Source organism: Molossus molossus, unplaced genomic scaffold, assembly GCF_014108415.1.
Source record: "Molossus molossus isolate mMolMol1 unplaced genomic scaffold, mMolMol1.p scaffold_m16_p_15, whole genome shotgun sequence".
NCBI classification, from domain to species: domain Eukaryota; kingdom Metazoa; phylum Chordata; class Mammalia; order Chiroptera; family Molossidae; genus Molossus; species Molossus molossus.
This window is the reverse complement of record NW_023425350.1, coordinates 15,977,252-16,004,387: the sequence shown is the minus strand read 5'-3', so window position 1 is coordinate 16,004,387 and position 27,136 is coordinate 15,977,252. Positions and strand designations below refer to the sequence as shown.

Genomic DNA, 27,136 nt, shown 5'->3' with positions numbered 1-27,136 from the left:
GCTCCTTGCTGGGAGAGTTCAGGAGGGGCTCTTGGGGCCATGTAAACAGGTCGGCTCCCTCTAGTCTCCTCTCCAGCCAGAGGCGCCCTCCCCAGCCCTCCTGACCTCCCTTCTCCCTACTCAGCAACCCGCCTAAGGATGATCAGCTTTCGATTCTTCGTGTGGGCCCTTGTGACCCATGAACTGCACCCGCGATCCTGGGCAAGTCAGCGGTGATGGGCAAACGGAAGTTGCAAGCAGTTTCCTTCTCTGGGTCCTTTTTCCTCCAGATGACTTCCGCTGTTCCTCTGTGTTCACCAAATTAATGTCACTTTTCAACACCCCCTTCCTCTAATCATCTCCTTTTTTCCTAATCTTTCTCTCCTTTCAAAGCCCAAATCCCACCCACAGACCCCCAGGTGTATCAAATGCCCCTGCCCCTTCATCTCAAGAAAACCGAAATCTTGGTGGCTCCCCCAGCCCTCTCCCCTTAGCACTGAGATAATGACTGGGCTTTCATGAGCTTGTTTATTTCCCCGAAGCCCAACAAAACTACTTCATTAAGAACATCGCACACTCGGCTGAGCTGGAGGCATCCAGACAGCAGGAGCAGAAGCTACTTAGTGAGGCTTGTGGGCCAGGCTGAGGGGCTCCCAGGCTCCCCTCACCCTGCCCTCTTCCTTCTGAGTCCAGGGCCCCGCCCAGAACCCTCCCCCTCCCACCCCACCTGCCTGCTCCCACCTCTGCTTCTGCCTCCCTCTCCTGCCTGCTCCAGCTGAGCAACAGGGCAAGGGGGTGGGGTGGGGGACTGGTATCAGGGGCCTCCCTGGGACTTGGTCAGTCCTGAAGAGAGGGGACATGAAGCCCATTTTTCTGAAACAGTCTCTGCCCACATTGAAAGTGACCTTCCAGCCCTGGCCAGTTTGGCTCAGCGGTTGGAGCTTTGGTCTGCGGACCAGAGTCCCGGGTTCGGTTCCCACTAGGGGCACGTAGCAAAAATAAATAAATAAACAAATAAATAAATAAATAAATAAATAAAAGTGACCTTCCAGACTGGCCTAGTGTTCCCCAAACCCCCAGTCCCCAGTCTGGGAGAAGGAAGCATGGCTTTGAAATGGCAGACTAGTAGGCTGGGTTCCCAAAAGCCTCCCCAGGGCCTGCTCAACTACTAAAGACCAAGTTCTCCAGATCGGGTTGCTTCGCTGAGCCCGTTTCTCTGGTTATACAACAGAGAACACATTACAGCCTCTTGGGTTGTAGTCAAGACTAAATGAATTAATGCATCCAAAGCATTCAGATCCCTGCATAACACAAAGTTCTCTGTAAATGGCAGCTACTGTTACTATTACTATCATTATTATTTCTCTCTAGCCTATTTGCGGTCTGAATTTGGTATAACAAGGAAACAAAATCTGCCTTCCACTGCTCTGTCAAATCCCCTTGATACCATCTCTCAATGGCAGTTTGAGTAGACCTCCTGGTTTTCTGGTCATTTTCAGTTATTCAAAGTCAAGTTCAGAAGGGTTTATTTATTACTCCAGTCAGCCATCCTCTTTATTCCTGGTCTTCTTTCGTCTCTCAGGCTTGTGGCTCAAGACACAGAGTGGGACAGGGATGCCTGCTCAGGCCCTCCCTCCATTCCAGCTGGGGTGCTGAGATGGGTCTGATTCTTGTTCTCTGCCGTGGGCGTGACCCCTCCTTGTGGTGGGGCACGTGTCTGGTGGGCTCCAACCAGCTCTGAAAGCCATCATTGTGGCAGGCCTGCTGGCCGTCTCACAGGACACCATCCGGGTGGGCTCTGGAAGACCTCCGTGTCCTGCCACACCAGGTGGATTCCCAACCTAGGAGGGCTGGCTCCACCCCTCCCCCAACCCCTGCCTGGAGAAGTGTAGCATCACCACCTCTCTAAGCTCAGGACTCCCTGGGAGGCAGCCTTGGGTGAGTTCAGCAGGCCAGCTCCAGCCTGACTGTCCTACACAGCCCCCACTTGGCCCATAGAGCAACACACTCGATACACCCAACAATGGCACACCAGGCTCCTCCATGGCCTGTGTCCTGGCCCCGAGTGCTCCATGGGTCTCCCAAGAGGCTCAGCGGACAAACCAATGAGTCCACCGCACAGGCAGCTGCCACTGGGAACGTCTTGCCTGCCAGCCTCCCCTTCCTGTGGTTCCTCAACCTCTCTGAGCTGTTCTCCCAGGAGAGTGCCACACGAACACTGTGCCCAGCTCATGGTTCTTCCTGCCTTTCCCTTCCCCGGTCTTCCTTACATCCCGGGAAAGCTGAGGGCTGTGTGATGGTTGGGGTAGCCGGCCTTTGAGGGAGAGTGACGGGCATGCCTGGCTCTGCCGGTTGGCAGCTCTCCTTACAGGATGGGGTGCTTAGCACCTTTGGCTACTGTTTTGGGCCCTGGCTGCCATTTCTGTAGCATCAGGAAAAATCCCACTCAAATTCCTGTTCATTATGATTGATTTAATAATAAAGCCAAGATTGAAGTAGTGAGTTGGAGATGCGCTATCTCTCTTCTGTGGGCCTGATCCTAGTAACACTGAAGAGCTAAAATCTGTCCCCAGGGTTAACATTGCCAGTGTGAGGGATGGTATGACTTGAAAGGGGGAGCCTGAACTTCCCATTCCGGGCAGAGCTTGGACAGTCGAAATGATTATGATGGGAGACAGCAAGAACCAAACTCACAACCCACAGTCCTTGCTGTTGCACCACCCACTCATGAGCATACCCCTGGCTGCACCACCCACTCATGAGCATACCCCTGGCTGCACCACCCACTCACGAGCATACCCCTGGCTGCACCACCCACTCATGAGCATACCCCTGGTTGCACCACCCACTCACGAGCATACCCCTGGCTGCACCACCCACTCACGAGCATACCCCTGGTTGCACCACCCACTCACGAGCATACTCCTGGCTGTACCACCCACTCACGAGCATACCCCTGGCTGCACTACCCACTCATGAGCATACCCCTGGCTGCACCACCCACTCATGAGCATACCCCTGGCTGCACCACCCACTCATGAGCATACTCCTGGCTGTACCACCCACTCACGAGCATACCCCTGGCTGCACTACCCACTCATGAGCATACCCCTGGCTGCACCACCCACTCATGAGCATACCCCTGGTTGCACCACCCACTCACGAGCATACTCCTGGCTGTACCACCCACTCACGAGCATACCCCTGGCTGCACTACCCACTCATGAGCATACCCCTGGCTGCACCACCCACTCATGAGCATACTCCTGGCTGCACTACCCACTCGTGAGCATACCCCTGGCTGCACCACCCACTCGTGAGCATACCCCTGGCTGCACCACCCACTCATGAGCATACCCCAGGCGTTGGGAGGCCACTGGGAGGCAATGGAAGGAGCACTGGACTAGACCCAGAAGTCCTGTCAGCATTAGGCTCTCCACTGACCATATGGCCTCCTGCAGGTCACCAGACCCCTCCCAGGGCCATCTTTGAGAGAGGAATGGGCAACAACACCCATGCTCCCAGGTACTGGTTGGAATCAAATGAGAGTTGCCCTGGGCGGTTTGGCTCCGTGGTTAGAGCATTGGCCCACAAACCAGAGTCCCGGGTTGCGATTTGGTCCCCATCCCTGGTTGGGTTGTGAGGGAGGCAACCAATCGATGTGTGTGTGTCTCTCTCACATCAATGTCTCTCTCTCTCTCCCACTCTATCTGAAGATAGATGGGGAATATCCTCGGACTAAAAAAAAAAAAAAAAAAAAATGAGAGTCCAGGTGTGCACTTTGCCCTGCGGAGCACTGGGCCGATGTGAGGGCCGGCTCACCAGGGATCCCTCCCAGTCCCCACACCCTTCCTGTCGTTTCCACCCAAGGCCACAGCTGTCCCTCTCTCCTCAGATCTTCCGGTGGCCAGTGGCCAGCAGCATCGACAACAATGAGATACTCGAGATTCAGATCTTCAACTACAGCAAAGTCTTCAGCAACAAGTAAGTGTGGGGTGGGGAGGGGAGGTGGGGCCGAAGGGGCTGGGGCTGCCCTGCTCCCTGGGCTGCCCTCTCCTTTGGGTTCAAAAGGGGACCCACACCCATAACCTGCTCTGGATGGATCTTCAAAGAACCTCCCTCCTGCCTGCTCCCCCGTGTTGTCCTCAGAGTCCCACAGCCCTCCCAAGTGGGTCAAGAACACCTCACCCTCCTGCTCACCCATCTGTCCCCAGTGCGTCACAGCTTCCTGTCCCCGTGTTTAAGTCTTCCCCTTACGCCATGCTGGGTGACAGTTACCCATCAGAGAAGCTAATGTGATGGCCGATAATATCCTCCCATAGGCCATCCGGCCTTGCGGGCAAACGTGACTCACCTGTGGAGGATGAGCGCTCCAGGGCAGTGAAGGACGATGGTTTAGGAGCCCGGCAAACCTGATCTCAGGTCCCAGCTCAGCCCTCTACTGTGTGACCTTGGGCAGTTCCATAATCTCTCTGAGTTCAATACACTTGAGCTAGACGTTTGTTCATTCATTCATCCATTCATTCCCCCGAAGGTTTACTGAGCGCCTACTGTGCGTCAGGCACAGAACTAGACGCTGATTCCGAGGGGCCTCCCCTCCCCTCGGGGAGCTGACTCTGCGGTGAAGGACACCTACCACTGAGCACCGTCACTCCTAGCGGTTCAGTCAAGGTCCCCATCCTTCTCTTTGGGCGACAAGCAGAATTCAGGATGATTTGAACAGTCTGGGATGATGGCTAAATATAATAAATGTCGATTCCTGTCTTGGGTTCAAAAACCAACTGCTCTGGGCTTACTAACCATCAAAACCACACCCCTGCTTGGGACGGCGCCTGGCACCCAGTAAGCTCCTGATGACTTTGCGTGAGTGAACCGATAAATGTCTGGGTGGGATCAGGAGGCAGAGGGTGCACAGCGTGGGAAGATCCGGGAACAGGACTCAGAGTGACCCTTCTCTGAAGGGTTCAGGGCACTCCAGGGTGAGAGCCCAGTCACATGACTGATGGATGCATTTGGGAAACTGAGGTAGAGGAGGCTGGTGTGAGAGATGGAACCGAGTCGCCCTAGAAGTGGAGGGTGGCTTGGAGACTGGCCCCCCTCACCCAGTGTTCCACAGGCTGCTAGGAGGAGGAGCATACTGTCCTGGTCAGGGACCAGGGGAACCCCAGGTCTGCTTGGCCTCACCTTGAGTGAAGTCATCCTTCAGGAGCCTTGGGCTTCCCCGTGAGGATAAGCGTTGGGTCCAGAGGGTCTTGTGCAGGACCTCTGCCTGTCCAGGACCCTTGGGGGGATGGCCTGACCCAGGCGCCCGTCTCCTGGGGCGCCTGAATAATTCAGGAGCCAGGACAGCAGTGGAGGCCTGGCCGCCTTAGGCACCTGACACCAGCACCCAGGGAAAAGCAATGAATTATTGACAGGTCCTGGCACCTGGCTGCAGCTCCATTGTGGTCAGTCTGCAGGCTGGTCTGTGCTTGAGGCCCCTCCCTGCTGGCTAATCACCTGGGAACCCTCCCTGGGGGCCAGTCAGCCTCCTGGACCCCTGTGGGCACTGTGGGGGATACCCTCTTTGATGGGTGACCTGGGTGGGTCCCATAAGGGAGGTTGTAAGAAGATGGAAAGTTGGGTCCCAGTTCCTTCACCTGACAGCTTGGGGGATATTGAGGTCCAGAGAGGTTCCTTGCCCAGGTCATACAGCAGGGTTCGAGAAGAGCCAGGTCTTCAACCCAGACCTGACCCCAGGGCCAGTGCTCCTTGCCCCAGAACGAAGGACCTCGCACCTCTGCTTTCCAGGCAGGGACTCAGCTCGCCCCGGGGCATGTAAGCCCACCCTTCCTCTGATGCTCTGGGCCCCGCCCTCCCAGGCAGCTGTTCCATGCTGACCCACCCTCCCTGCTGACCACCCAGAGGAGCAGAGGCAATAGGCAGACTCTGCTGAGTTTGCAGCCAGGCTGGACAAAGGGTAGCTGGGGTGGGAGGGGTTGCCTGGGGGTCACCATGTACCCCCAAAGTCAGGGCTTCCTACCTGTCTACATTCTTTTGGAAGCAGTATTAAGGATTGAGGTACTTGTTTTGAAGCTGTGTTTTTATAGCAAGCATTGGTTTTGCTTAGATGGTACATTACAGACCTGTAGGAAGAGTGAAGGTTTATAAAAATGCTTTTCTTCAGCCCTGGCCAGTGTTGCTCAGTGGTTAGAGTGTTAGTCCTCACACCAAAGGGTCACAGGTTAGATTCCTGGTCAAGGGCACATACCTGGGTTTCGAGTTTGATCCCCAGCCCCAGTTGGGGGTGAGTGTGGAAGGCAGGAGGCAACCAATCTCCCCCCCCCCACTCCTTCCCTCCCTTCCACTCTTTCTAAAAAAAAAATCAATGGAAAAAATATCCCCGGGTTAGATGCTTTTTTTTATACTTTACATAAGATTGAGGTAATATCTATTGTCCATTTCAAAGAATGCTATTTTCTATTTTTGTTTGAGGCAGTTTGGGGGAGCTGTTGGGAGTTAGTCCCCCTGGTGGGATGCGACAAGCTGATTCCTGGCCACGCCAGCTCCCGGCATCCAGCCCCACCCTGTGGGCACAGCTGGGGCCCAGCTCTGCGAGGCTGCACATCCGCGCCACCTGTTCCGCAAAGGGCACCAGCCGGCACGAGCCGCTGGACAGCGCACCGTGCACCTGAGAGGAGAGAAGGCCCGCCCGCGTGTGGTATTAGAGGGGCTTCACTTGAGTGTTCTCACCACCGCGCAGCAAAATGAGGGGCATCATCTCCTTTGGGGAGATAGAAAAAAGCAAGGCTTGGAGAGGTTGGAGAACTAGGCAAAGTCACACAGCTGCCAGGTGGTGGAATCCCCCTTAGACACCACTTGTCTGACTTCAGACTCTTCACACCCTCCACACTGCCTCCCTCTAGGGATGGCATTTAGTCCGCGTGCGGCAGGGCGTGGCCAGGGCATGAGGAGCCGGGAGGCTGGGGTTTGCCAGAGGCAGGCCTTGGCTCTCCGTGTGATTAAAGCCAAGGCAGATGGACCAGCTGAGAGTGGCTGTGGGGTAGTGAGCTTCCGCGAGAGGGTGTCAGGCGGGGGCTTGAGAGCATGTCACCGAGGATATTTAAGGGACTCCTCAGTAGTATGCTGGCCAAGCTCTCCTCAGGCCCCTCCCAAGTCTAAAGGTCTGAAACTCTGACCTCAGTTAAGCCTGGAAGGCGCCAGAGGCTTCTCTGAGCCCTTGTGGGGAACAGCTCCATCTTGCCCCCTGGGGGTGTCTTGTTACATTGCAGCATCTCTGCTTGTGCTCAGGCCTTCCTCTGCCATCTGGGCACCGCTAGGGAAGGGTGTTCCGGAGTGCCTCTCATTCATCAGGTGCTCCATGGCTCCTAGCGGAACGAGAGTGGCCTGATGTTCCAGTCAGCAAAGGGCAGCAGCGGAACAGGAATTCTCAGTGTCCCCCACCCCGGGCCTGTATCATCAGCATCACCTAGAAACTTGTCAGAAGTACACAGACCCCGGCCCCACCCACTGCTGAATCAGGTGCCCTGGGGGGAGGCCGGAGGTGAGCAGGGCTGGCTCATCCCAGCTCCCAAGAGCAGGTGTGCTGGGGGCAAGTCTCTCCCCACTCAGTTCAGTGACTTCACCTGGGAAGCCTGAAGTTGGTCTGGGGGCACTAGGTACACCACGAAGTTGCAAACGCTGCAGGTCAGGCCTGCCCTGCCCCTCCCCCAGCCTGTCATTAAAGGTTGGCCAGCACAACCAGGGGTGGGTGGGTCCCCTCACTTGTGTTCCAACAGGCCCTCTCTAGACAATTCTGTTTATGCTGAAGTTTGAACCACTGATTTAGAACCCAAACAGGCAGGGCATTCTGTCACGCCTACAGCCTACTGTTAGAATGCCCACAGTGCTGGTGCGGAGCCCACCTCCCTTACAGAGACAAAACCATGGCTCCAGGCCCCCGCCTCGGGCCAGCACCTGTCTCTGCGCTGCCCCGTCTGGGGAGAGGCCAGGACCAGCGAGAACAAGCCTGCAGGCGGGGCGCGGTCTGCGGGGCTCCTGGAAGTCTAAGCGGGCTGTGGAGGGAGTAGGGACAGTTCTGTCCTCGGGGAGGAAGGGCGAGCTGGCAGGTGGGAGTCAGCCCAGAGGGAAGCATTTCATGTTTATTCAGCAGGCTGTGCCCATCCCCCACCCCTCACTTGGATGCCTGTTGAGTGGGAATTCACCTGCTACCTCTCCTCACCTGCATCTGCTGTTAATCAGCTACTCGCTTCCTGTTCGCTCGGCCTCACCTTCCTCCTCTCTAAATCAAGGGCAGCACAGGTGCCCAAGCCTCCCCCAGCTCTCGCATGGTGGCTGCCCCCCTCGGCTTGTCCCTTCAACCGGGAAGCGGTGTGTATGAGCTCATCTACTCCCTGCGGAGTCGTCCTGCCTCCCCCGGCACAACCACCTCCAAACCACAGGGCAGAACAGGGTTCCAATCAACTCAGTCAGCATTTAGGGGCACCCACTGTTGCTCATGAATTCAGCCAGCAGATCAGATCTGCGGGGGGCCGGAAATGTCAAACAGGCTGGAAACGGGGAGCCCTGTCCTGGGGAGACTCACAGCATAGTGCCCCCCTCCATGATGACCGACGGCTATGTGCTAGGCACTCTGCCAAGAACTAGGCACAGAGGATCTCGGTTGGTCCTGTAAACAACTGGATCAAGTTCAGAGAGCACTGGGACAAAGAGAGCCTCAGTAAACTGCCCGGGAAGCGGGTAACTTGCTGGTAAGTGTCGGAGCCGGGTTTCAAGCTCCAGTCTCTCTGACTCCAAGACTGTGCTCTTCACGGCGCTGCACTGCGTCTCCCCTGGGAATGTGGGGTCCCGCAATCAGAGGGGTCCTCGGCCTCCAGGAGCTTGCAGAACGCCTGCGTGGGCATCAGCACTGACTGGACAGGGGATGAATGAGCCAGCGGTCAGTCAGGGAGGCTGGAGGTGGAGGAGCTCGTGTGTCCAGTCCTTCTCCACCAGCCTCTGTGCTGGGCATCTGGAAGCTGCTCTTCAGGGACCCTGGTTCCACCTGCCTGGAGAACAGAGGCTGCCCCATTCGACCCTGGTGCTCACCGCCCTGAGCTCTCCCAGGAAAAAGGGTCTCACACATACACCACACACACTGTCAGGAGTCACATACCCTCCTGGCCAGGCTGCCCTGGCTTCGGGGCCACCTTCCACCCCCAGCCTGGAGCCTGAGCAAGCCCTCCCCACTCCAGCCCACTCATCTCCTTCCCAGCCGCTCACAGCCCCGTGGGACGTCAGCTCCCCACTCTGGCCTCTTCAGCTGAAACCATGTCCCCTGCTGTTCACAGGCTCATCGGGACCTTCCGCATGGTCCTGCAGAAGGTGGTAGAGGAGAACCACGTGGAGGTGACCGACACGCTGATTGATGACAACAATGCTATTATGAAGGTGGGTGTGCCCCAGAGAGTCCCTAGACTTGCCCACTGTGGGGTGACCCGAGGGTCTGCTTCATCTCCCCTCCACACACACGGAGTGGTCTGTGGGGTACTCCTTATGGATGGAGAGGTGAGATGGGAAGAGGCGACTCAGGGCAGGCTCTGCCGGGGCCTCTCCGCCTGGTGGCTGTGGCTGTCCCAAGGCGGACATCGCAGCCCTTCCTGGAGTGTAAGAGAAGGGCGACCCGGGATGCCCTTCCTTCTCCACTGGGGGGTCATTCCATATGGACCCAGCTCAGGAATCACTGAAGGGGCCTCTCTGGTCATCTGAAGGCCAGGCTGAGCTCTGCTGGCCACTCCAGGACATGCTCTTCACTCTGCACCGTTGGCTCCTCTCTGACTACCACTCTGTGAGGACAGGAACCTCACTGGTATGCCCTTTGTCACATCCCATCTTAGCCCTTCCCACACAAGCACACGCGCACTTACAATGTACACATTCTGGCACCTCACACATTCCAACAAAGGAAGGAGTACAGCAGTCTCGTGGCCCAGACCCCAGGCTCTGCTCAGATGCATCCACCCCCTTGAGTTCACTGATGTCCACTCCCGGTTAGTGTGGCCTAGTGGTGAGAAATACGGCTCCTGGGTGCAAACCTTAGTTAGGCCACTCACTCACTGTGTGACTCAGGCAGGTGACATGTCATCTACAAAGTGAGCAAAATTATAGTATCTACTTCACAGAATTGTTCAGAGGATTGAAAGAATACATAGGACGTGCTTAGAACAACTATGTACATAGTAAGTGCTCAATTAATATACAAAATAATATCGTTAGCTATTATTTCCACAAAACCGTGGAGTGTGTAGGCTTATGTACTGCTGGCCTCGCTGCTCAGCACCTGTCTCTCTCCCTCCAGACCAGCCTATGCGTGGAGGTCCGGTATCAGGACACTGACGGCACGGTGGGCTCCTGGGACGATGGGGACTTCATGGGAGATGAGTCCCTTCAAGAGGAAGAGAAGGACAGCCAGGAGACAGATGGACTGCTCCCCGGCTCCCGCCCCAGCTCGCGGCCACCGGGGGAGAAAAGCTTCCGGAGGTAACAGGCTGGGACGTCTGGCTGCCCACTGTCCCCAAAGACACAGGGCAGATGCCTCGTGCCCCGGGAAGGCCCCTGTAGGCCTGACTGAGCTCAGAGAACAGGGCCGAGTTGCTCAAAAGGCATGTAAGAGGGAGGAAGGTGTCTGAAGCACCCCCACACATGCACCGGGCCCCTATCTCAGAACACCGGGGAGGAACAGGGAGGCCCTGACCTCTCTGTAAGGCCCGCAGTGCCAGACCAGCCCCGGGGAAAGCCCAGCAAGGGTGGCCTCTTTCTGCCAGGAGAAGCCGGAGGCCGCATCCTGGTGCCCCCAGTGTCCAGAATTCACAACTACAAATGTCCTGCGATGTGGTGACAGGAAGCTGTGTCCAAGCCTGTGCTTTCCAAATACTCTATTTTTACAAAAAAGAAACCCAGTTGTATCACTCAGAGCCCAGGGAGACAGAGTCTGTTTATAGGTCCCCAGGTCACTGGTGATAATATTTAAAATGCAGTAAGTTGAGGGTGCTCAGGAGGATGGGGTGGGTTTGGAGAGGAGACACTCCCCTTCCATTGCAATCATCTCCCTCCAGTCTCCTTCCACCCTTCCTTTCCAAGTAAAATTTAATCAGCCCCTCTTCCAAAAAAACACACATTCTAAATTAGTGGAATTGAATTTGATACTTTTATTGGACAAATATGTTTTCCGTCTTTGCCCTTGAACCACTGCCCCACACACAACCACAGATGCACACACAGATGGGTGCTTACGAGGCCCTGGGAGCCTGCTGGGGAGTCATACTGATAAGGTCAGAGGAACCAGGCCCCTGACAAATCGGCTGGACCTTTGGCTTCGGGCAGCTGTAAGGTGGGGCGGCATCACCCAGGCAGCTTGGAGCCTGCGCGCCTTACACTCCAGCATGGGCTGGAAAGAGCCTGCAAACTGGCCTCCGGAGATCCAGGTCTGAGTCCCAGCTCTGCCTCTTACCAGCTTTGTGACCCTTGGCCAGTCACATAGCCTCTTCACCCTCTCTCCTAACCTGTGAAGTGGGGCCCAGAACAATGAGGTCCCTCCCTGCCTGTTGTTGGGAGAACCAAAGGGATGATGGAGGGACAGGTTGTAACTGGGGTGGCGAGTGCTGCCCCATCTAAGGGCTGGTGACAAACAGGTGCTTGGCAGCCGACAATCAAAGAGTCAGGAATCTGCTGGAAATGGTGAGAGGAGGAGCCAGGACCCAGTGGGGGGCCAGGGATGCTAACACAAAAGGCACCACCTGGTCCCCATCCTCTGTCCCTTGTAGGGAAAAGTGTTGGCAGGAGGCTGAGACTGCAGATGGGCTATGGGAAAGGGCTTTCTGGGGACAGGATCGGAAGCCACGTAAGGGCACCCATGTAAGAGAAGGGGCGCTGGCCATGAGTCAGATGAGCTAAGTTCCGTTAAGTCCCATCCTGACTGCCACTAACTAGCTGAATGACTTTGGGCAAGTCACCAGCCCCTTTGGGTCAGCACCAGGAGTGGGTTGAGCATGCTGGCTCCCCTCTAACGCTGACATCCTGAGGGGCCCAGGGGTACTCTGGATCCTGGGGTAGCACCCATGGGCAACAACTCTCTGGGAGCTGAGGACGGCGGAGACGGCTGCCCCCCTCTGCCGGCCCGAGCAGCCTAACTCGGGCAGTGCTGAGCCAGTCCTCTCTCAGTGCTGCAGGAGTGGCCAGGGTGTGGGTGGAGCGTCTGCCCAGCCCTGGCCACCCCACTCTGTGCCAAGGGCTCTCAAACAAACTCTGCCCAGGGCCAGAGTGGGGTCTCCCTTACCCACAAGGTTCTCCACACCTCCCCCGGCTGTCACCATTGCAGAGAATGAATCACCAACCCCACAGGTGCTTTACTCTCAGAAGCCCAAAATCGGGGCTCTGGGCCCTTGCACGTCAGTATACATCCATCTGAGTCTCCAAAGAGATGCTCAGCACACACGTGCACACAGACACACAAGTGCACATGTGTTTGCACGCATCACATGCACCCATTCTCCCTCTGTGTGAGGCCAGAGAGCTGCACACACAGCTGGTCTCTGGGCTCTGCTGGTGGCTCTAGGAGCCACTGCTTAGAAAGGACAAAGAAAGGAGCCCGGCCTCTAGAGATGCGGGGCTTTCCTGTAGATTCGCTGCATTCTGGACTCTCCTTCTCATGTTCTCCACCTTCCTGGCCCTCCTGCCCTCCAGGTCCCGCCTCCTTCTGCCCAGCTCTCCTTCCTGGTGTCCCTGGGAATGTAGGGGTCCTTGCTAGGCTCCTCTCTGCTGGGTCTCATCTCGGGGGATCAGTGGGGGACACCTTTCTCATCCTACTTATGGGTCATTCTTTCACTCTGGTGGAGACCCAAGGGAGCCAGGTACCTCCCCCACGTCTGGGCCAGAGGGTAGCAGGGCACATGTGCATGGCTGGGCGCTCTGACAGATAGGCATGGGGATGTGCTCAGGCATGTGTGGATGGGGCCAGCACACCCAGCCTCATCCCCAGGGTGCTGCTTTACCAGTTCCTATGCCGCCCCTCGTGTCCACCCCCTTGTCCCTTCACCAGGCTGAGCTCCAGTGGTGCAGCAGCCCCCAAGCAGCCCAGAGGAGCCAGGGACAAGGCCATGTTAGGAACTGGGGGTGAAGCAGTACTCAGAAGACTCATCCCAAACCCAGCCTCTTCACCTGAGGTTGGGGCTCCCCTCCAACCCTCCCCCAGGGCTGAGTGCCCACCTGAGGCCTGGCACCATGAAGCACTTGGGTACAAGCAAATGCTAGAGTTCCCCAGAGGGTGCCATACTGATCCTCCGCCCTGTGCCTGCCAACGGTGCACACAGAGCCGTGGGGATGGGAGCTGACGGGAAGCCAGAGACAGGCTCACGGGGAGAGAGCGCGGGCTGAGGACCAGAACTCACCAGCCAGGCCGGGAACTAAAACACAGCGTGGACCCTAGGGAAAGTCAGGCTATCCAGGCTTCACGAAGGGTCCCCTAGCAACGAGGTCCAGGCCCGCCCCCAGTGCTGGGCTGAGAGGGGGCTGAGCCTCAGCTCCTCACTCGGGAAGCAGGGTGATGGCAGTGTCGGCCTGTGAGAGGGACGGCTCCATGTCAAGCCCGTTAGCACTCTCAGAACGGCCTTGCACTTGCCATACTGTCAGATGTAGTCACACTAGCGGCTGTAGTGAATCATGAGGGTATTGTTGTTAAAATCCTCACCTGAGGATATGTTTTCATTGATTTTTAGAGAGGAAGGGAGAGAGAGAGAGAAATACCAATATGAGAGAGAAACATGGATTGGTTGCCTCCTGTACATACTCTGACCAGGATCAAACACATACCTTAGGTACGTGTCCTGCCCGGGATTGAACCCATAACTTAAGTATGTGCTCTAACCGGGAATTGAACCCAAGTACGGGATGACACTCCAACCAGCTGAGCCAAGGCAGGGTATTATTTTCTGCAGAGTGCTTGTCCCTTCTGCATGTCCACACTCAGAGTGTGGGTCTGTGTGCAGCCCCTGGTTGGCCCAGAGGCCCAGAGCGTGTGAGAAGGGGGCAGGGCAGGTATGTTTCCAGTGGTGTGTGGTGTGTGCCCAGGTTGTGGGTACATGCTGTGCCCTGGCGGCCTGACACCTCTCTGCGATTTCAGAGCAAACCCCACAGGGAAAGAGAAAAATGTCCCATTTTATCCTCCAGCTACACAGAGTTCACCTTCCTGCCTTGCTCTGGCCTGCTGCCAGGTAACACGTTTCCCCTTCAGTTTCTCTCATGCAAAGGTTTTCAAACTTTCTGGGTCAAAGCATTCTTTAAAAATAATAAACAAACTTCCCTCAAAACCTGGATCAATAACTCAGAGACAGGCAGCCCTGATTGGATCAATGTGAGGCTGGGGCCAGTACATCTCCCATTCAGCTCCCCTTCGTGGAAACGTGGAGCCCCCGCTCCATTGGAACGAGCCCCACGCGGCTCTCAGGGGATCCCAATGGCGGCCGACCCCCGCCCAGCCCAGGACTAGCCGACTCAGGGCTAGAGCACGCGGCTGAGACAGTTGCCCCTTCCCCGTTCTCTGCTCTGCGGCCTCAGCTGACTGTAGCACCTTGGGACCTTTGAAAAGTTACAGACTTACCAGCTTGCCTACTGGAAAGGCTAACCGACCAAAGCTGGATTTCAGCTGCCATCCATCTAGGCCTCTGGGTCCTGAGTTGTTGAGCATGAAGTCCTATTTACCTGGGCAAGGTCTGAGCCAGGCAGGACAGAGTGTGAGGAGAGAGGGAAACTGCTGATGGTTGTTCACTTTCTTTTTTCATCCTCATTGCCACAGCGTCAGGGAAGCATGGCGAGAACATTCCAGCAGGGTTTCTGGAAGCCTCCCTAGGGAAGGAGAGGAGCACCATCCTTGCCCTGTTCTGAACCCTGGGGCAGTAGCTCACCTACTTTTGCGCACCCAGAGTCTGCCTGGCCCACCTTTCTTCTCAGAGGCCCCCAGGGCCTGGAAGGCGCCCACTCCTTTGAGGGAGATGGGGGAGATGGAGGAGGTGTAGGGTGCCTCAGGCCTGGAGGGTGGCCAGGCTCCTCTGAGTTCCCTGAGGCACCTGTGACCCACATTCAGGAATCACTAGACCTTGGGGGTGGAGGAAATCAGCTGATCCCCTGGGGCCTCTGTCCTCACCAGGGTTCCAGGTCCCTCTCTCCCCAGATCTATCGGATCCCTGCCCTGCAGGCTTAGGTGTGCTGAGGGGAGACTGTGGGGTGAGGGGGTCTGTGGGATAAGGAGGCCATCGGGGAACATCAGGTCAGCAGGGCCAGGGGCTAAGACTGAGTATCTCTGGTCCACACCCTCTCACACACGTCCCCTTGTCTCCTCATTTCTTCTCCCTACTCAGCAAAGGCAAAGAGAAGACCAAGGGAGGCAGAGATGGCGAGCACAAGTAGGTGTCCCAGGCCAGGGCGGAGCCCCCGGGGCTTAAAGGGTCCTCGCCACAGGGTGCGGATGTTGGGATGGCCCATGTCAGAGGGCTTAGTCATGGGCTGTCCTGGTGGAGTCAGCACCAGGGGCTGGCGAGGCGAGGGAGGTCTCTCCACCTGACCATGGGTGAGGGACAGGGAGGTTTAGGGTGGGGGTGGGCAGGTGGCCAGGTCTTCTGGTTTCACTCCCCCCTCCCTCCTTTCAATGTCTTGATTCCTCTTCCACTTCCCTATTCAGCTCCCACCACTGTGATTCAGGCCCATAGGTGTCCCTGCATGGGAGGGTGTGAATGAAGTCAGCGGAGTTGGGGAGACTCAAGGAGCCAATGACTGCCTCCCCCACAGAACCAAGACAGGACTGGGCAGGCGGACTTGCAGGCCTGGAGGCCCAAGGTGGACAAACTGGGCACTGAGTGGGTGCAGGGTGGTGGCTGGAGCAGGAAGCCCCTGAAAGCTCAGGAGAAACAAGCAGTTTCTAGTCTCACCATCTCCTTTCCCCTCGGGTGATCCTGGGGGAGAGAGATCAGTGCTGTCTGGGAGGGGAGAAGAGGAGGGGGCTCCAGGTGCGAGGGGAAGGGGAGGCTCAGGGCCTGAGGGTCGATGTGGGTTTCATAGGCTCCCCCAGAAAGCCATGTCATGTCAGGGACTCTGTAGCATCACAGGAAATTCACAAGGTCAGTGACAGTCGGGGCTCACTATGCTGCAGGGGGCCTCGGTCCAACACTCTTTCTCACAGCTAGCAAAGCTGAGTCCCAGACAGGGGGAGCGACTCGCCCCAGAACAGGGGCAGAGCTGGGACTAAAACACAGGGTTTACCTTTTTGTTTTTAATCCTCACCTGAGGATATTTTTCTATTTATTTTTAGATAGAGTGAGAGGAAGGGGGAGAGAGAGAGAGAGAGAGAGAAACATCAATGTGAGAGGGACACATCGACTGGCTGCCTCCCACACGACCCCGACCAAGGCCGGGGACAAACTGCAACCGAGGTACCTGCCCTTGACTGGAATCAAACCCGCGACTCATTGGTCTGCGTGCTGATGCTCTAACTGCTGAGCAAAACCAGCCAGGGCCACAGAGGTTTAACTTTTGACCACAGTCTACAATGGACCCAGGGAGTTTAGAGCACTTGACTGTACTCTAAATTTAATTCTCCAATCATACAAATGAGAGCTGAAAAGCCAGGAATGTGGTCTTTAGTTTCCAGATAGGGAAACTGAGTCCCTGAGATGTTAAGAGATTTGCTCAAAACTTTGATCCTGATAAGTTAAAAATTAGTTGGCATGAGGTTGTCATGGGAACAGAAGGCTTGTGTGTGTAGGGGTCTGAGGTGATTAACACTGGTGTGGGCCTGGTGTCCACTTGCTTTAAGATCCATGGAGACTCAGCCTTATTCGTTGCTTTTACAACAGCATATCAAGTTCAGACTCAGAGTGTTACACGTGAGCAAAGCCTGGACAAGGCAATGGCACCTCCTGGGGAGAGCTCAGGCCCAGAGACCTGAAGGGTCGGGCAGTTTGCCAGGGTCAAAGCAAGGGAGGAAGCCTCAGGCACAGCATGTTCCAGGCCTGGAGAGGGAGCTAGAGGGCCGAATCCTGGGGGTGTGGGAAGATGATTGCAGACATTGAGGAGCTGGGTGTCTGCATGGGCACTTAGACATAAAAGGCCTATATGAGACAGGAATGACCTTTGACCCCCAGATTCCCAGTCTGAGAGCAGCAATGCTCGCTAAGGACCTTCTGGATTTCCAGCTCCCCAGCCTGTCCTGGCCAGTTTGTCCTCCAGGATTCAGAATCTTCTGATCCCTTGCCTGGCCCCAGACTGACTGGGAGGTGTCTCAGAGTGTGAGCACACAGTAGGCCCACTGTCGATGCTGGTTCCCTAGCCCTGCTCCAGTCTAATCTCGACATTTCCACTTAACATATGAGATAAAGTTAACTGGCCTTTACTGTTCTAATTTTAGTGTGGAGAGCCTTCGGACAATTAAAAGGAGGAAAATGGGATTTCTAAGAGGAGATTAAAGTTGAAACTCTTTAGCCTGGAAAAGAAAAAGTGTGGGAACTGGCTTGAAATCTCTGGAAGGTTATTGTACGGCAAAGCTATTAGTTCCTGTCTCCCCTGAGGAGAGATAAGTGGAAATGGATGGAAGTTGCAGTAGAGAAATTTTAAGCATAGAGCCATGAAGAAGTGTGTGCTTCCTGTGAGTAAGAGTGGGCTAGGCTGGCTTGGGGAGATGAGAAAGCTGTTTCCATGATGCTGTTTGCTTGGGCCTTGCAAGGGGTTGGGTCCCCAGGGAGAGCTGAGGAGCCAGATCCCCCAGCAAACGTGGGGATATGTACACAAGCCCCCAGCCCACCCAGCCCCATTCCAGGCCTGTTGGTGTAGCAAGGGCGAGTGAGCCGACAGGCCAGTTTAGAGACAGGTTCTGTATCAACCTGTCCTGCCCAGATGCGGAAAGACATTCAGAACTAACTGACATTCAACACACTTTGAAAGGTGATGGTAAAAGCTGCAATTATGAGATTAGCAGTAGTGGGGCACGGAAAATACGGGAAGTAAACCCACAAAGGAGCACTTGGAGAGCATGTCCCCAGGTTTTGAAAATTTGGCCGTTTAAACGATCCAGAGAAGATCCTCAGACTCTGCTTCTATTCGGCAGGATTTTGTTTCTCCTGAAGTCTGAGCTAATGAGACTACATGGTTCCAATAGAGGCAGACCTGGGGCCGAAGCCCTGAGCAGCCACAACCAGCTGTTTATCTTCAGGCACACCCCTCTAAGCCACAACCTCCAGAATGATAGAGACCCAACTAGTGAGACCCAGCTAACTACATTTAGTTTGGCCCATGTTCCCAGTCATTATGAATACCAAGTTCTCCCCCATGACCCGCAGTGCATCACCCAACCACAACAATGTCCTTCTAGGTCTGAGCCATGAAACCAGCAAAGAAATCTTCAGATCTATAGATGCAAAGAGTTTACAATGAGCAAACTAACTTGAAAGTATTTTCTCTAGAGAGAAGTCACGGTCTAAACTGCAGGCACATAGCATTCTGACTTTGATGAATCCAGGAACAGGGTAGCCCAAATGTGATCCTAAATCATCAAAGGGTCCTAGAGGCCAACAGCCCCTGGCCCCTGCTTCTCCTGGTTTCCTGCAGCCATGAATAGAGGAGCCATTTGGTTGCAAAGTAGTTTTTCACTGAGCTGATTGTTGGCTTTCTCACCACATTATGTCTTTAGTAATTGAAGAACCCACCTAGACCAAGTGCAGAATTTTATTTAAAAAATCTCAACCACCAGTAACCTAATCAACAAATTAGATTTTAAAATCTAAGTCTTTAATCCAAGGGGATAATCTTCCAATTTCCCTGATTACATTAACATGTATTTCAAAAATAAACTTTGCCCTTTGCCAAGAGAACCAAGCACCTTGTTTTGCAGGCACTGGTGCTGCAATGGGCTTTCTCTTCTCTTTTTTACTTTTTTTTCCCTTACTATTGATTTTAGAGAGAGGAAGGGAGAGGAAGAGAGAGAGAGAGAGAGAAACATCAATGAGAGAGAACATCGATTGGCCGCCTCCTGCATGCCCCCACTGGGGATTTGGCCCATAACCTGGGCATGTGCCCTGACTAGGAATCTAACCGGCGACCACTTAGTGCATGGGTTGACGCTCAACCACTGAGCCACACTGGCCAGGCCGTGATGGGCTCTCTCTACAGTGAACTTCAGATGTGTCATCCATGGGAAAATGCAAAGGGCTGTGAGAGCTGATGACATGCTCTGTTGTCCACAGTTCAGATGAACTGCACAGTGAGTCGAGGTGAAACAAACAGAGGCACAGAGCCTACAGTAAGAATTCTGGCGATTACATTCACCCTCTACATCCTGCATTTGTCCTAGAGGAATAAATCATCATTTAGACATGCTCAGGCACACACGAGTCCCTCCTGCGAAGCTGTCCACTTGAGATGGTTAAAATTATGCAGGACCTGGGGAGAGGGATTTCTCCTTTGAATTGCTTCAGGGTATGGTAGAAACTGGTTGGATAAGTACAGTGTCTTTAAAGGTCTTTGCTTTCAAATATGTTTGTTGTAAAGAATAAAATAACTTTTGAATACAAGGGCCATAGCTGCCCAAGAGAAGCCCAGGCCCTTTTTCATTTGGGTGGGTCCTTGGGACCATCATCAAAAAGCCGCAATTCTCTGCTCCCCATACCCGCTCTGGGCCTCAGGCTGCAAGGCCAGATCCCCGCTCACAATGCCCAGAAGCTGGCTTCCAGGCAGGGACTGCTTCAAACCTAACACACTGCTTTGACCTCCCATCTGAGACACGTTCCAGGGAGGCATTAGGCCAGGGAGGGAGGTTGGCGGCATGGGGAGCGGTGTGACTGGAACAGGCTGCATGTAACAGCATTGTGAGGGTCACACATGGAGTGGGCTGGGGACTCTATGGATGGCACAACTCAGGAATGGCCAAGAAGTGATTGTAAAAAGTCAGAGACTCCTGGGTAATTAGGAAAAGAGTAAGGCTGGAAGAAAGGAATCCCAAACACTGAGACAGGAAGCAGAGTGAGGGCCCATACTAGGTACACTTCCTGTCGTAGGGGTCAGAGTGCAGCCCTACTTTAAGACCACCAGGCAAGGAGAAATCACACTGGATAGTTCAAAGCAAACCAGGCAGGATGGTCCCTTTCTCACCATCACACAATTTTTCCTAACGGGTTAATTGATCTGTTCAATGTTATGTCAACAGTAATTTAACATTTAGGGCAGTCTCTTCCAAAATGTGTTGATGCTTAGATTATTTTTGAATGGCCCCTTCTCTGTAAACATTGGCATGGTCTATGGGACTCTTCACAGATGACGTCCACATCTGCAAATTGTGCTGGTACATGGCCCATGCCTATACCTACCAGGGCAGGCCCTGGGAACTTTCTGCCAAAGTTCTAAGTGGTCAGGATGATGGGATTCGTACTCACAGAAAGTACAATGCCACGCATCAAAGATGCATATTCACAGCTTCCAGAGTAGGAAATATGGCTGGCCTCAGACAGGAGCTTTGTGCTTCAATTCCAACTCTCAGAGCCTCAGATTTCTCATGGGTTGAATGACAGGCATATGTCCCTCCCTGGATAGCTATGACTGTGAAATGTGCAAACATCTAGAGAGCTGTTGGCCCATAGTTGTTGCTCAAGAAAGGTTACATAATTTCTAGTTGGCTATTTTATATATGATATATCCCCTTACTAGAAGGGAGAAACTTTCAAAAGGAATTCCAAAGGCATCTGTTGTCCTGTTTGAGAGCACCTTCCTTTCCCTCTCCTCCCACTACTACATCCCAGAAAGCATGATGCTGGAGAGTGCAGAGAGGTCAATGTCACCCAGCCTTCTTTCACCTGCCCGATGCCTTTTTGGGAAATCATGAACATGCCAGTGCTTCCTAAACTGTGAGCTGGTGCCACATGACAGGGGTGGTTCTTGGTTGCTCTCTCATTGGGAGACAGCCACACACCTCTCCGTGCCTTGACAGATGGAGAGTAAAGAAAAGGCCTGGGGCTAGGATCAGGCCAGGTTTGGGGGGATGCGATGGACTCTCCAACCCTGAGTAGAGAGGCTCGAGGTTTCTAGACCATCTCTACAAGGACAGAATGGTTTCTCTCTACTCGCAGTACTAGCATAAACAGCAGGGGTCTTGGGTAAGTAATCTGCCTATGGAATAAATAACTATTGGAAAAGCATTTCTGGGTTTATTAACTGAGCTAATAAAGTAATATATCATGGCACCTTAGGAATCTAGATCTATAATTAAAAAATTGTAGTGGGCTGAAAAGTGGCCACAAAAAAGTATGTCTATGTCCTACTCTGGAAGCTGTGAATATTACTTTATTTGGAAAAGGAGTCTTTGCAGATGTGATTAAGTTAAGGATCTTAACTTAAAGATGAGGAGATCATATTGGATTATCCAGGTAGGCCCCAAATCCAATAACAAATGCCCTTATAAGAGACACAAAGTGGAGTCTTTTTATTTTTATTTTATTTATTTATTTTTTTATCCTCACCTGAAGACTTTTTTTCCTCCATTTTTTGTTCAGATAGAGTGAGAGGGAGAGAGAGGAAGAGAGAGAGAAAGAGAAACATCAACGTGAAAGGGACACATCGAGTGGTTGCCACCCGCACGACCCAACAAGGGCCGGGGACAAACTACAACTGAAGTACAGGGAACCGAACCTGGGTCTCTCTGGACCGTAGGTCAATGCTCTAACCGCTGAGCCAAACCAGCCAGGGCTGGAGTCTTTTTAAAAAGGAAGAAAGAAAAAGAACAGAGATCTTGGGAACCATAGCCAAGCCTCCACAGGGAGATGCATGGCCCAAAGATGGGTGGGCCCTGCTATAGCTGAGTTTAGAGTTGAAGCCTGCACCTCACCTGACTTGGGCCTACAGGATGACAGGGCCATGCCCAGGAGGAGGGACAATGGGAAGTGGAAGGAGTCGGGTATCCAGCTAATGCAATATTAATGGAGTAATGGAATACTGCACTTTACCCCCTGCTGATCCTACTCCTGGTCCCTCCTGGCACCAGGGATTACAGGCTCGGCTTCGGGGACATCACGGAAGGGACAGTGAGGACCCCTGCCCCCTTCCCTCAGCCCCCCTGACTGCAGGGCCCTTCACCTGAGGGCACAAGGCCTCACCAAGCCAGAGGAAGAGGTAGGAACTATGGAGTCTGCCATACGTTCCTGGGGGCTGGTGGAAGGGGGGATTCCGCAGTGAGAGGGGATAGGCAGAAGAGGCCTTTTTAGAGCCAGGACCAAAGAGAGATGGGAAAGAGCCTATTCCCTCCTTTCCACTGGGGACCAAGGAGAATCCCAGGGCACGGGGAGGTTGGGAAGGAGAAGGCAGGCTTTGAGCAGCAGGGCCAATTGAGAACTGAGCCGCTAGTTTCAACCACGTCTTCCAGCTCCTTGGCCTCTGCTCCTCTGAGTCCTGTTCCTGACTCTCTTCTGACGCTTTGTCTCGGGTTGGCTGGCTTTCTTTCACCCAGTTGAGGTGGGGTGCAGGGAATGGAGGAGCAGCTTGGGGGCACTGGCAGAAAGTGGAGCTCTAAGACTGGACTGGGGAAGCGGAGGTCAGCCCAGGATTCTGAAGGGCTCCAATTAAATGGTGCTTTCCAACTGAAGGCCACCTTCTCTGGTCGCTGATGCCTCAGTGTTGTGAAGGCATGGGGGAGGAGGAAGTAATGGGCTTTCCTCTGCCCTAACTCCCCCTCTTGGCTTCCAGTTTGGCCAGTCTGGCTCCCAGAATATCTCAGTACCTGTAGGTGAGGGGCTGGGGTTTGGATCTCCTTTCCCTTACGTATTCTCTTGGGTTTTGCTCTTCTGTTTGTGTCTTCCTCCTTGCATCCATCTCCCTCCACCTCCTCATTCTGGCGGCTCCTCTCACAGAACCGGAAGGAGCGTGTTTTCCGCCATGAAGCTTGGGAAGAGCCGGCTCCACAAGGAGGAAACCCAAAGACAAGGTACGGCCTCGTGCCCCTGCCCACGGTCCAGCCAGCCCTCTCTCCGCCTCTGAGACCAAACCCCTCCCCTCTGCAGGCAGAGCACCAACGGGCTCTTGTGTGATTGGCCAGCGGAGCCTCCTGGGCGGGGCCTGGCCTCCCATTGGCTGGTGGAGGAGCCAGGTCTTGACAGTGGTCCGCAGGCAGGGGTCGCTCTGAGCGCTGAGGGTAGAACCTGCATCTCTGGTGGTCTAGAGCTGAGCCGAAACCCCTGCCCAGCGGGCCTGTTTATGAAAGGCTCCTCCTGCCCTCTTTGCTCCCATTCTGTCTTTTCCATACAGAAGCCTAGAGATTTTTAAATTAGGGTAGGAAATAACAAAACAAAAACAAAAACGAAGTTGTTTGATCAGTTCCTTATTTCTGGAGCAAACCCTGAATCCTGAGAATGCTTGCCCTCTCACTGGGCTGCAGGGAAGGGCCTGGGAGAGAGGCAGGGTGGGCCCTGGAGGCTGGAGTGGTCCCTCTGGAGCATAGGGCAGGAGAGGGGGCAAGACCGTTGTTTATGAGGAAGACAGGCAGAAAACGGGAGGAATGGAGTGAATAAAAAAGATGTGTGTAGCTTTCTGACCCAAGGTCCTGTTGATCACATGCCCTCCCTTCCGGCTCCTGGCTGTGCTCCCCAGTATCGACTGCGTGGCCCACTGGCCCCAGAATCTCTCTTCCTCCCTCTTGCCCCTTGCCAATTCCAGCTGTTCCCTTCTTCTTAGATTGGAGAGGATGCAGCTGCTGGCTGAGGCCCAAACCAACCATCCCTGTGTGGCGTCTTAGAATCATCATTTCTTCATCTCGTTGGATTAATGCACATTAGTACAGGGTTAGGTTCTGAATTCCATCAGCTATTTTACATGGATATGTTTCTTCCTAAGCCTCAGTTTCCCCATCTGTGACATGAGAATAGTGCCTATCTTGGCAGGGCATGGCTATTAAGATTGAGATATATGTATAAAGTGCCTGGCATTGTGCCTGGCACATAGTAGCCACTTAATAAATGGTAGCTATTGTTATGAGAGGTACATAAGTATACATTCTTTATTTCCTACCTTCTTCCATGAGGCTATTCAGTGCTTAAAATAAAAGAGTTACATTCAATTAAAATTTAAAAAGCAAGATCAGATATAATTAAAATTAAAGATCAAGATTAGGTAGGGAACACTGTAGATATATTGGCCATAACATTCTTAGCAGTTGCTACTAGATAAACCTTGTATTTGACTGTTAGCTTCCCAGATGCCAAAGCAAAAGAGGAAAGACAGTCACTATCCCACCATCCAGCCCACCTACCCAGCCTTTCTTCTTCTCCAGATGAACCAGCGGTGCTGGAGATGGAGGACCTTGACCGCCTGGCCATTCGGCTGGGGGATGGGCTGGATCCAGACTCCGTGTCTCTAGCCTCTGTCACAGCTCTCACCACCAATGTCTCCAACAAGCGGTGAGTGGCAGAGCCCCACATCCCCAATTGTCTCCACCCCGTCAGGCATGAATGTCTGGAATTGAGGTTTATCCTAACCCTGCCCCTTTCTTCTTTCCCGGGATATCTCTCTCACCTCTCTTCCTACAAAGGCAGAGTGTGGCAGTGTGGGCCTGTTCCCAAGTCACTGAATACCCCCAGGCCAGGGAAGTCACAGAGCCACCCAGCCCATATTTGAACCTGTTGATCTGATGTCTGTCTTCCTGTTAATTCTGCCATTGGTTGGTCCTCTCTGTTGGGGCCTCTGGGAACAACTACTCCCTATTCTGTTTAGCAGTCTTGGGGTGTTTGCAAACCACAATTCTGTTCTTTTGCTCTTCCTCACAGTCTACCACTGCCAGGGCCCTCCTCCACCCCTCAAGCAATCCCCTTACACCAGGCCTGACAGTACGTTCTCCTCCCCAGGTCCAAGCCAGACATTAAGATGGAGCCGAGTGCCGGGCGACCCATGGATTACCAGGTCGGTGGGGCAACTGCAGGCCTCATGCTTTCAGACTCTGCTCTGGCGGGAGTGGGGATGGGTGTGTAGCCACATGTGCATTATAGACTCTGTGGAGGCATGGGTCTGTGGGTCATGGACAACCTCAACCGGGTATAACCCCCAGAGTAAGCTTGTCCCTGGGAGGCACACAGAGAAGTGGCATACGTAGGGAGGTACAAACCCGGAGGGGCTTGAAAACTCTGCTTATGCTGGTCAAAGCCCTCCCAGGATTTTGTGTCCAGCACTGAACTTCATAAAGTAAGAGGGACCAGGAAAAAACATAAAGACATCAAGGAGCAACCCCCTCCAAAAAAATTCCCACAGTGAAAATAAGAGCTTCTGCAGAAAGACTTTTTTTTTTGGTGTGTGCTTTTTATTGTTGTTTTGTATTATTTTAATGCGGTAAGCAGTGTCAATCTTGGTTATTTATAGATAGTGAGAGTGTGGGTGTTTTGTCTTTTTGCTTCTCTGGATTCTCTAAAATTAACACTTAATTTTTTTGTTTGTATGCTTCTAAAACTGGAGATTTGCAGCTGTAAGGTTGTTAATGTGGCCACAGAGCAGACTGACCACTGCTGGGACAGGGCCATATGGGGTAACTGGACACCTGTGCAGCCCTCCCAGCCTGGGACTGATCCTCAGCTTTGCAAAATCACACCCTCAATTTTGTCTCTTTTCCCAGAGTTGATCAGAGCCTGAGAGGCTGAATTATATTTACGTACACAACTTGAAATAGGCTAATGTACAAGCCAGCAGCACCAAGTGCCTATTTATAAACTGAAATCAGGACAGGTCAAGAGACCACCCACAGCTTTAGACCTTCCACTGGGGGCTAGTGAGGCCCGCTATAGGCATCCCTAGCCTGTGAGTATGCTGGCTGGTGAGAGGGAGGAGCTTCCGGAGACCCCCACCTGGCTACCACTACACTTTCTGCCCTAGGTACCAGTGCCAGACCCCAGAATCAGTGTGAGTCCCCTCTGCCAGGTTAGAGCGTATCTTTTACACCGATTCCCAGACCCCTTGCGCACCACCCCTTCTTTAGAGACAGCCCCACCTCACCTCACTCCGGTGGTGATATAATGAACTAGATGGCACCTTTCTTTGTATCAGCTACATCTGGTCATGTTTTCCCCAGACACACCTCGTCTCCCTTATTCCTTATGTGTCAGTTTGTTTTCATCCAGTCCCTGACCATCTTTCCAGGTGCTTGAAAAATAGCCCCGGGAAGTATTACGTGGTCCTGCCCCTGTGGTTTCAGACAACCTCAAACCACTGGGCTCCTTGAAGATTTGGGTATGTCACCCCCTCACTTCTCTGCCAAAACCCAAGCATAGAGTGTTCTGAGACTTCTGAGGGCTTTTCCAGGGGACTGGACTCAGGGTTTACTCCTCTGTGTGCTGAGAAGAGGAGAGTTCCAAAGAACAAAGACCCCATAGTCAGATAGAGTTCCCTGCACAGTGTCACCAGCCTGCCAGGTGAGGGCACAGAGAAAATGGAGTTGTTGCCGTGGTTAATGCAACTGGATTTTTTTGAAGGTTTACTATATGCCAGACACGATGTCAGAAGCTGTATGTGTTTCCCATTTAAGTTAATGTCATTCCTACAACCCTCCAAATATGGGTTTACTACATTTCATAGGTGAGACATTGAGAGCCGAGGAGGTAAGGAGCTTGACCAGGGACAGTTCTTCAGAGCTAGAGCCAGGGTGCAAGCCCGAGGGTGTCTGGCTGGAGCAGTGAGAATGGCTCATTTCTCTCTGGTTCAGCCTTTTGGACAGTCGCTTCCTCCAGTCTCTGTTCATCTTCAGCTTATTTTCAAAGTTGTTTCAAACTGCTTCCTGCCAGAGACTTTTATTAACTGGATCACTCATCCTCCCTCCAAAGACTTTGTAAACAATCTGAATTGAACAAAATAAGTTGACTTTAACCTGGTAACATGGGATTTCCTGACAAGCTCATTCACATCTCACACTTTGAGAGAGCGCTGAGGACACAAATGTTGAATTATTCTAGCTTCCAGTAAATACAACATATAAAGCAAGAAAACCTACCAGAAGGAACTTGGCTGTCTTGGAGAACTGGCTTTGCTGAGTTAGAAAGACCTCAGGAAGCACAGCCAATCGATGACAGGAGAGGGACTTAGCTCAGCTCAGCTCCAGGCAGGCCCTGAGGGCTCAGAACAGTGA

General features: G+C 53.5%; 1 protein-coding gene across 4 annotated transcripts in view; it reads left to right on the top strand.

The window, feature by feature from the left end:
• The window catches only part of OTOF (otoferlin), an 89,919-nt gene that overhangs the window by 26,578 nt on the left and 36,205 nt on the right, over positions 1-27,136 (top strand). For 3 of the 4 annotated variants that reach the window (XM_036262469.1, XM_036262468.1, XM_036262471.1), the window contains exons 3-8: positions 3,875-3,963; positions 9,309-9,408; positions 10,316-10,497; positions 22,890-22,963; positions 24,305-24,431; positions 24,876-24,930. In XM_036262469.1, coding sequence (XP_036118362.1) covers positions 3,875-3,963; positions 9,309-9,408; positions 10,316-10,497; positions 22,890-22,963; positions 24,305-24,431; positions 24,876-24,930 — 627 coding nt within the window. Of the gene's footprint in view, positions 1-3,874; positions 3,964-9,308; positions 9,409-10,315; positions 10,498-15,368; positions 15,414-22,889; positions 22,964-24,304; positions 24,432-24,875; positions 24,931-27,136 lie in introns of all 4 variants that reach the window. The other variant, XM_036262470.1, reaches the window with a different exon arrangement.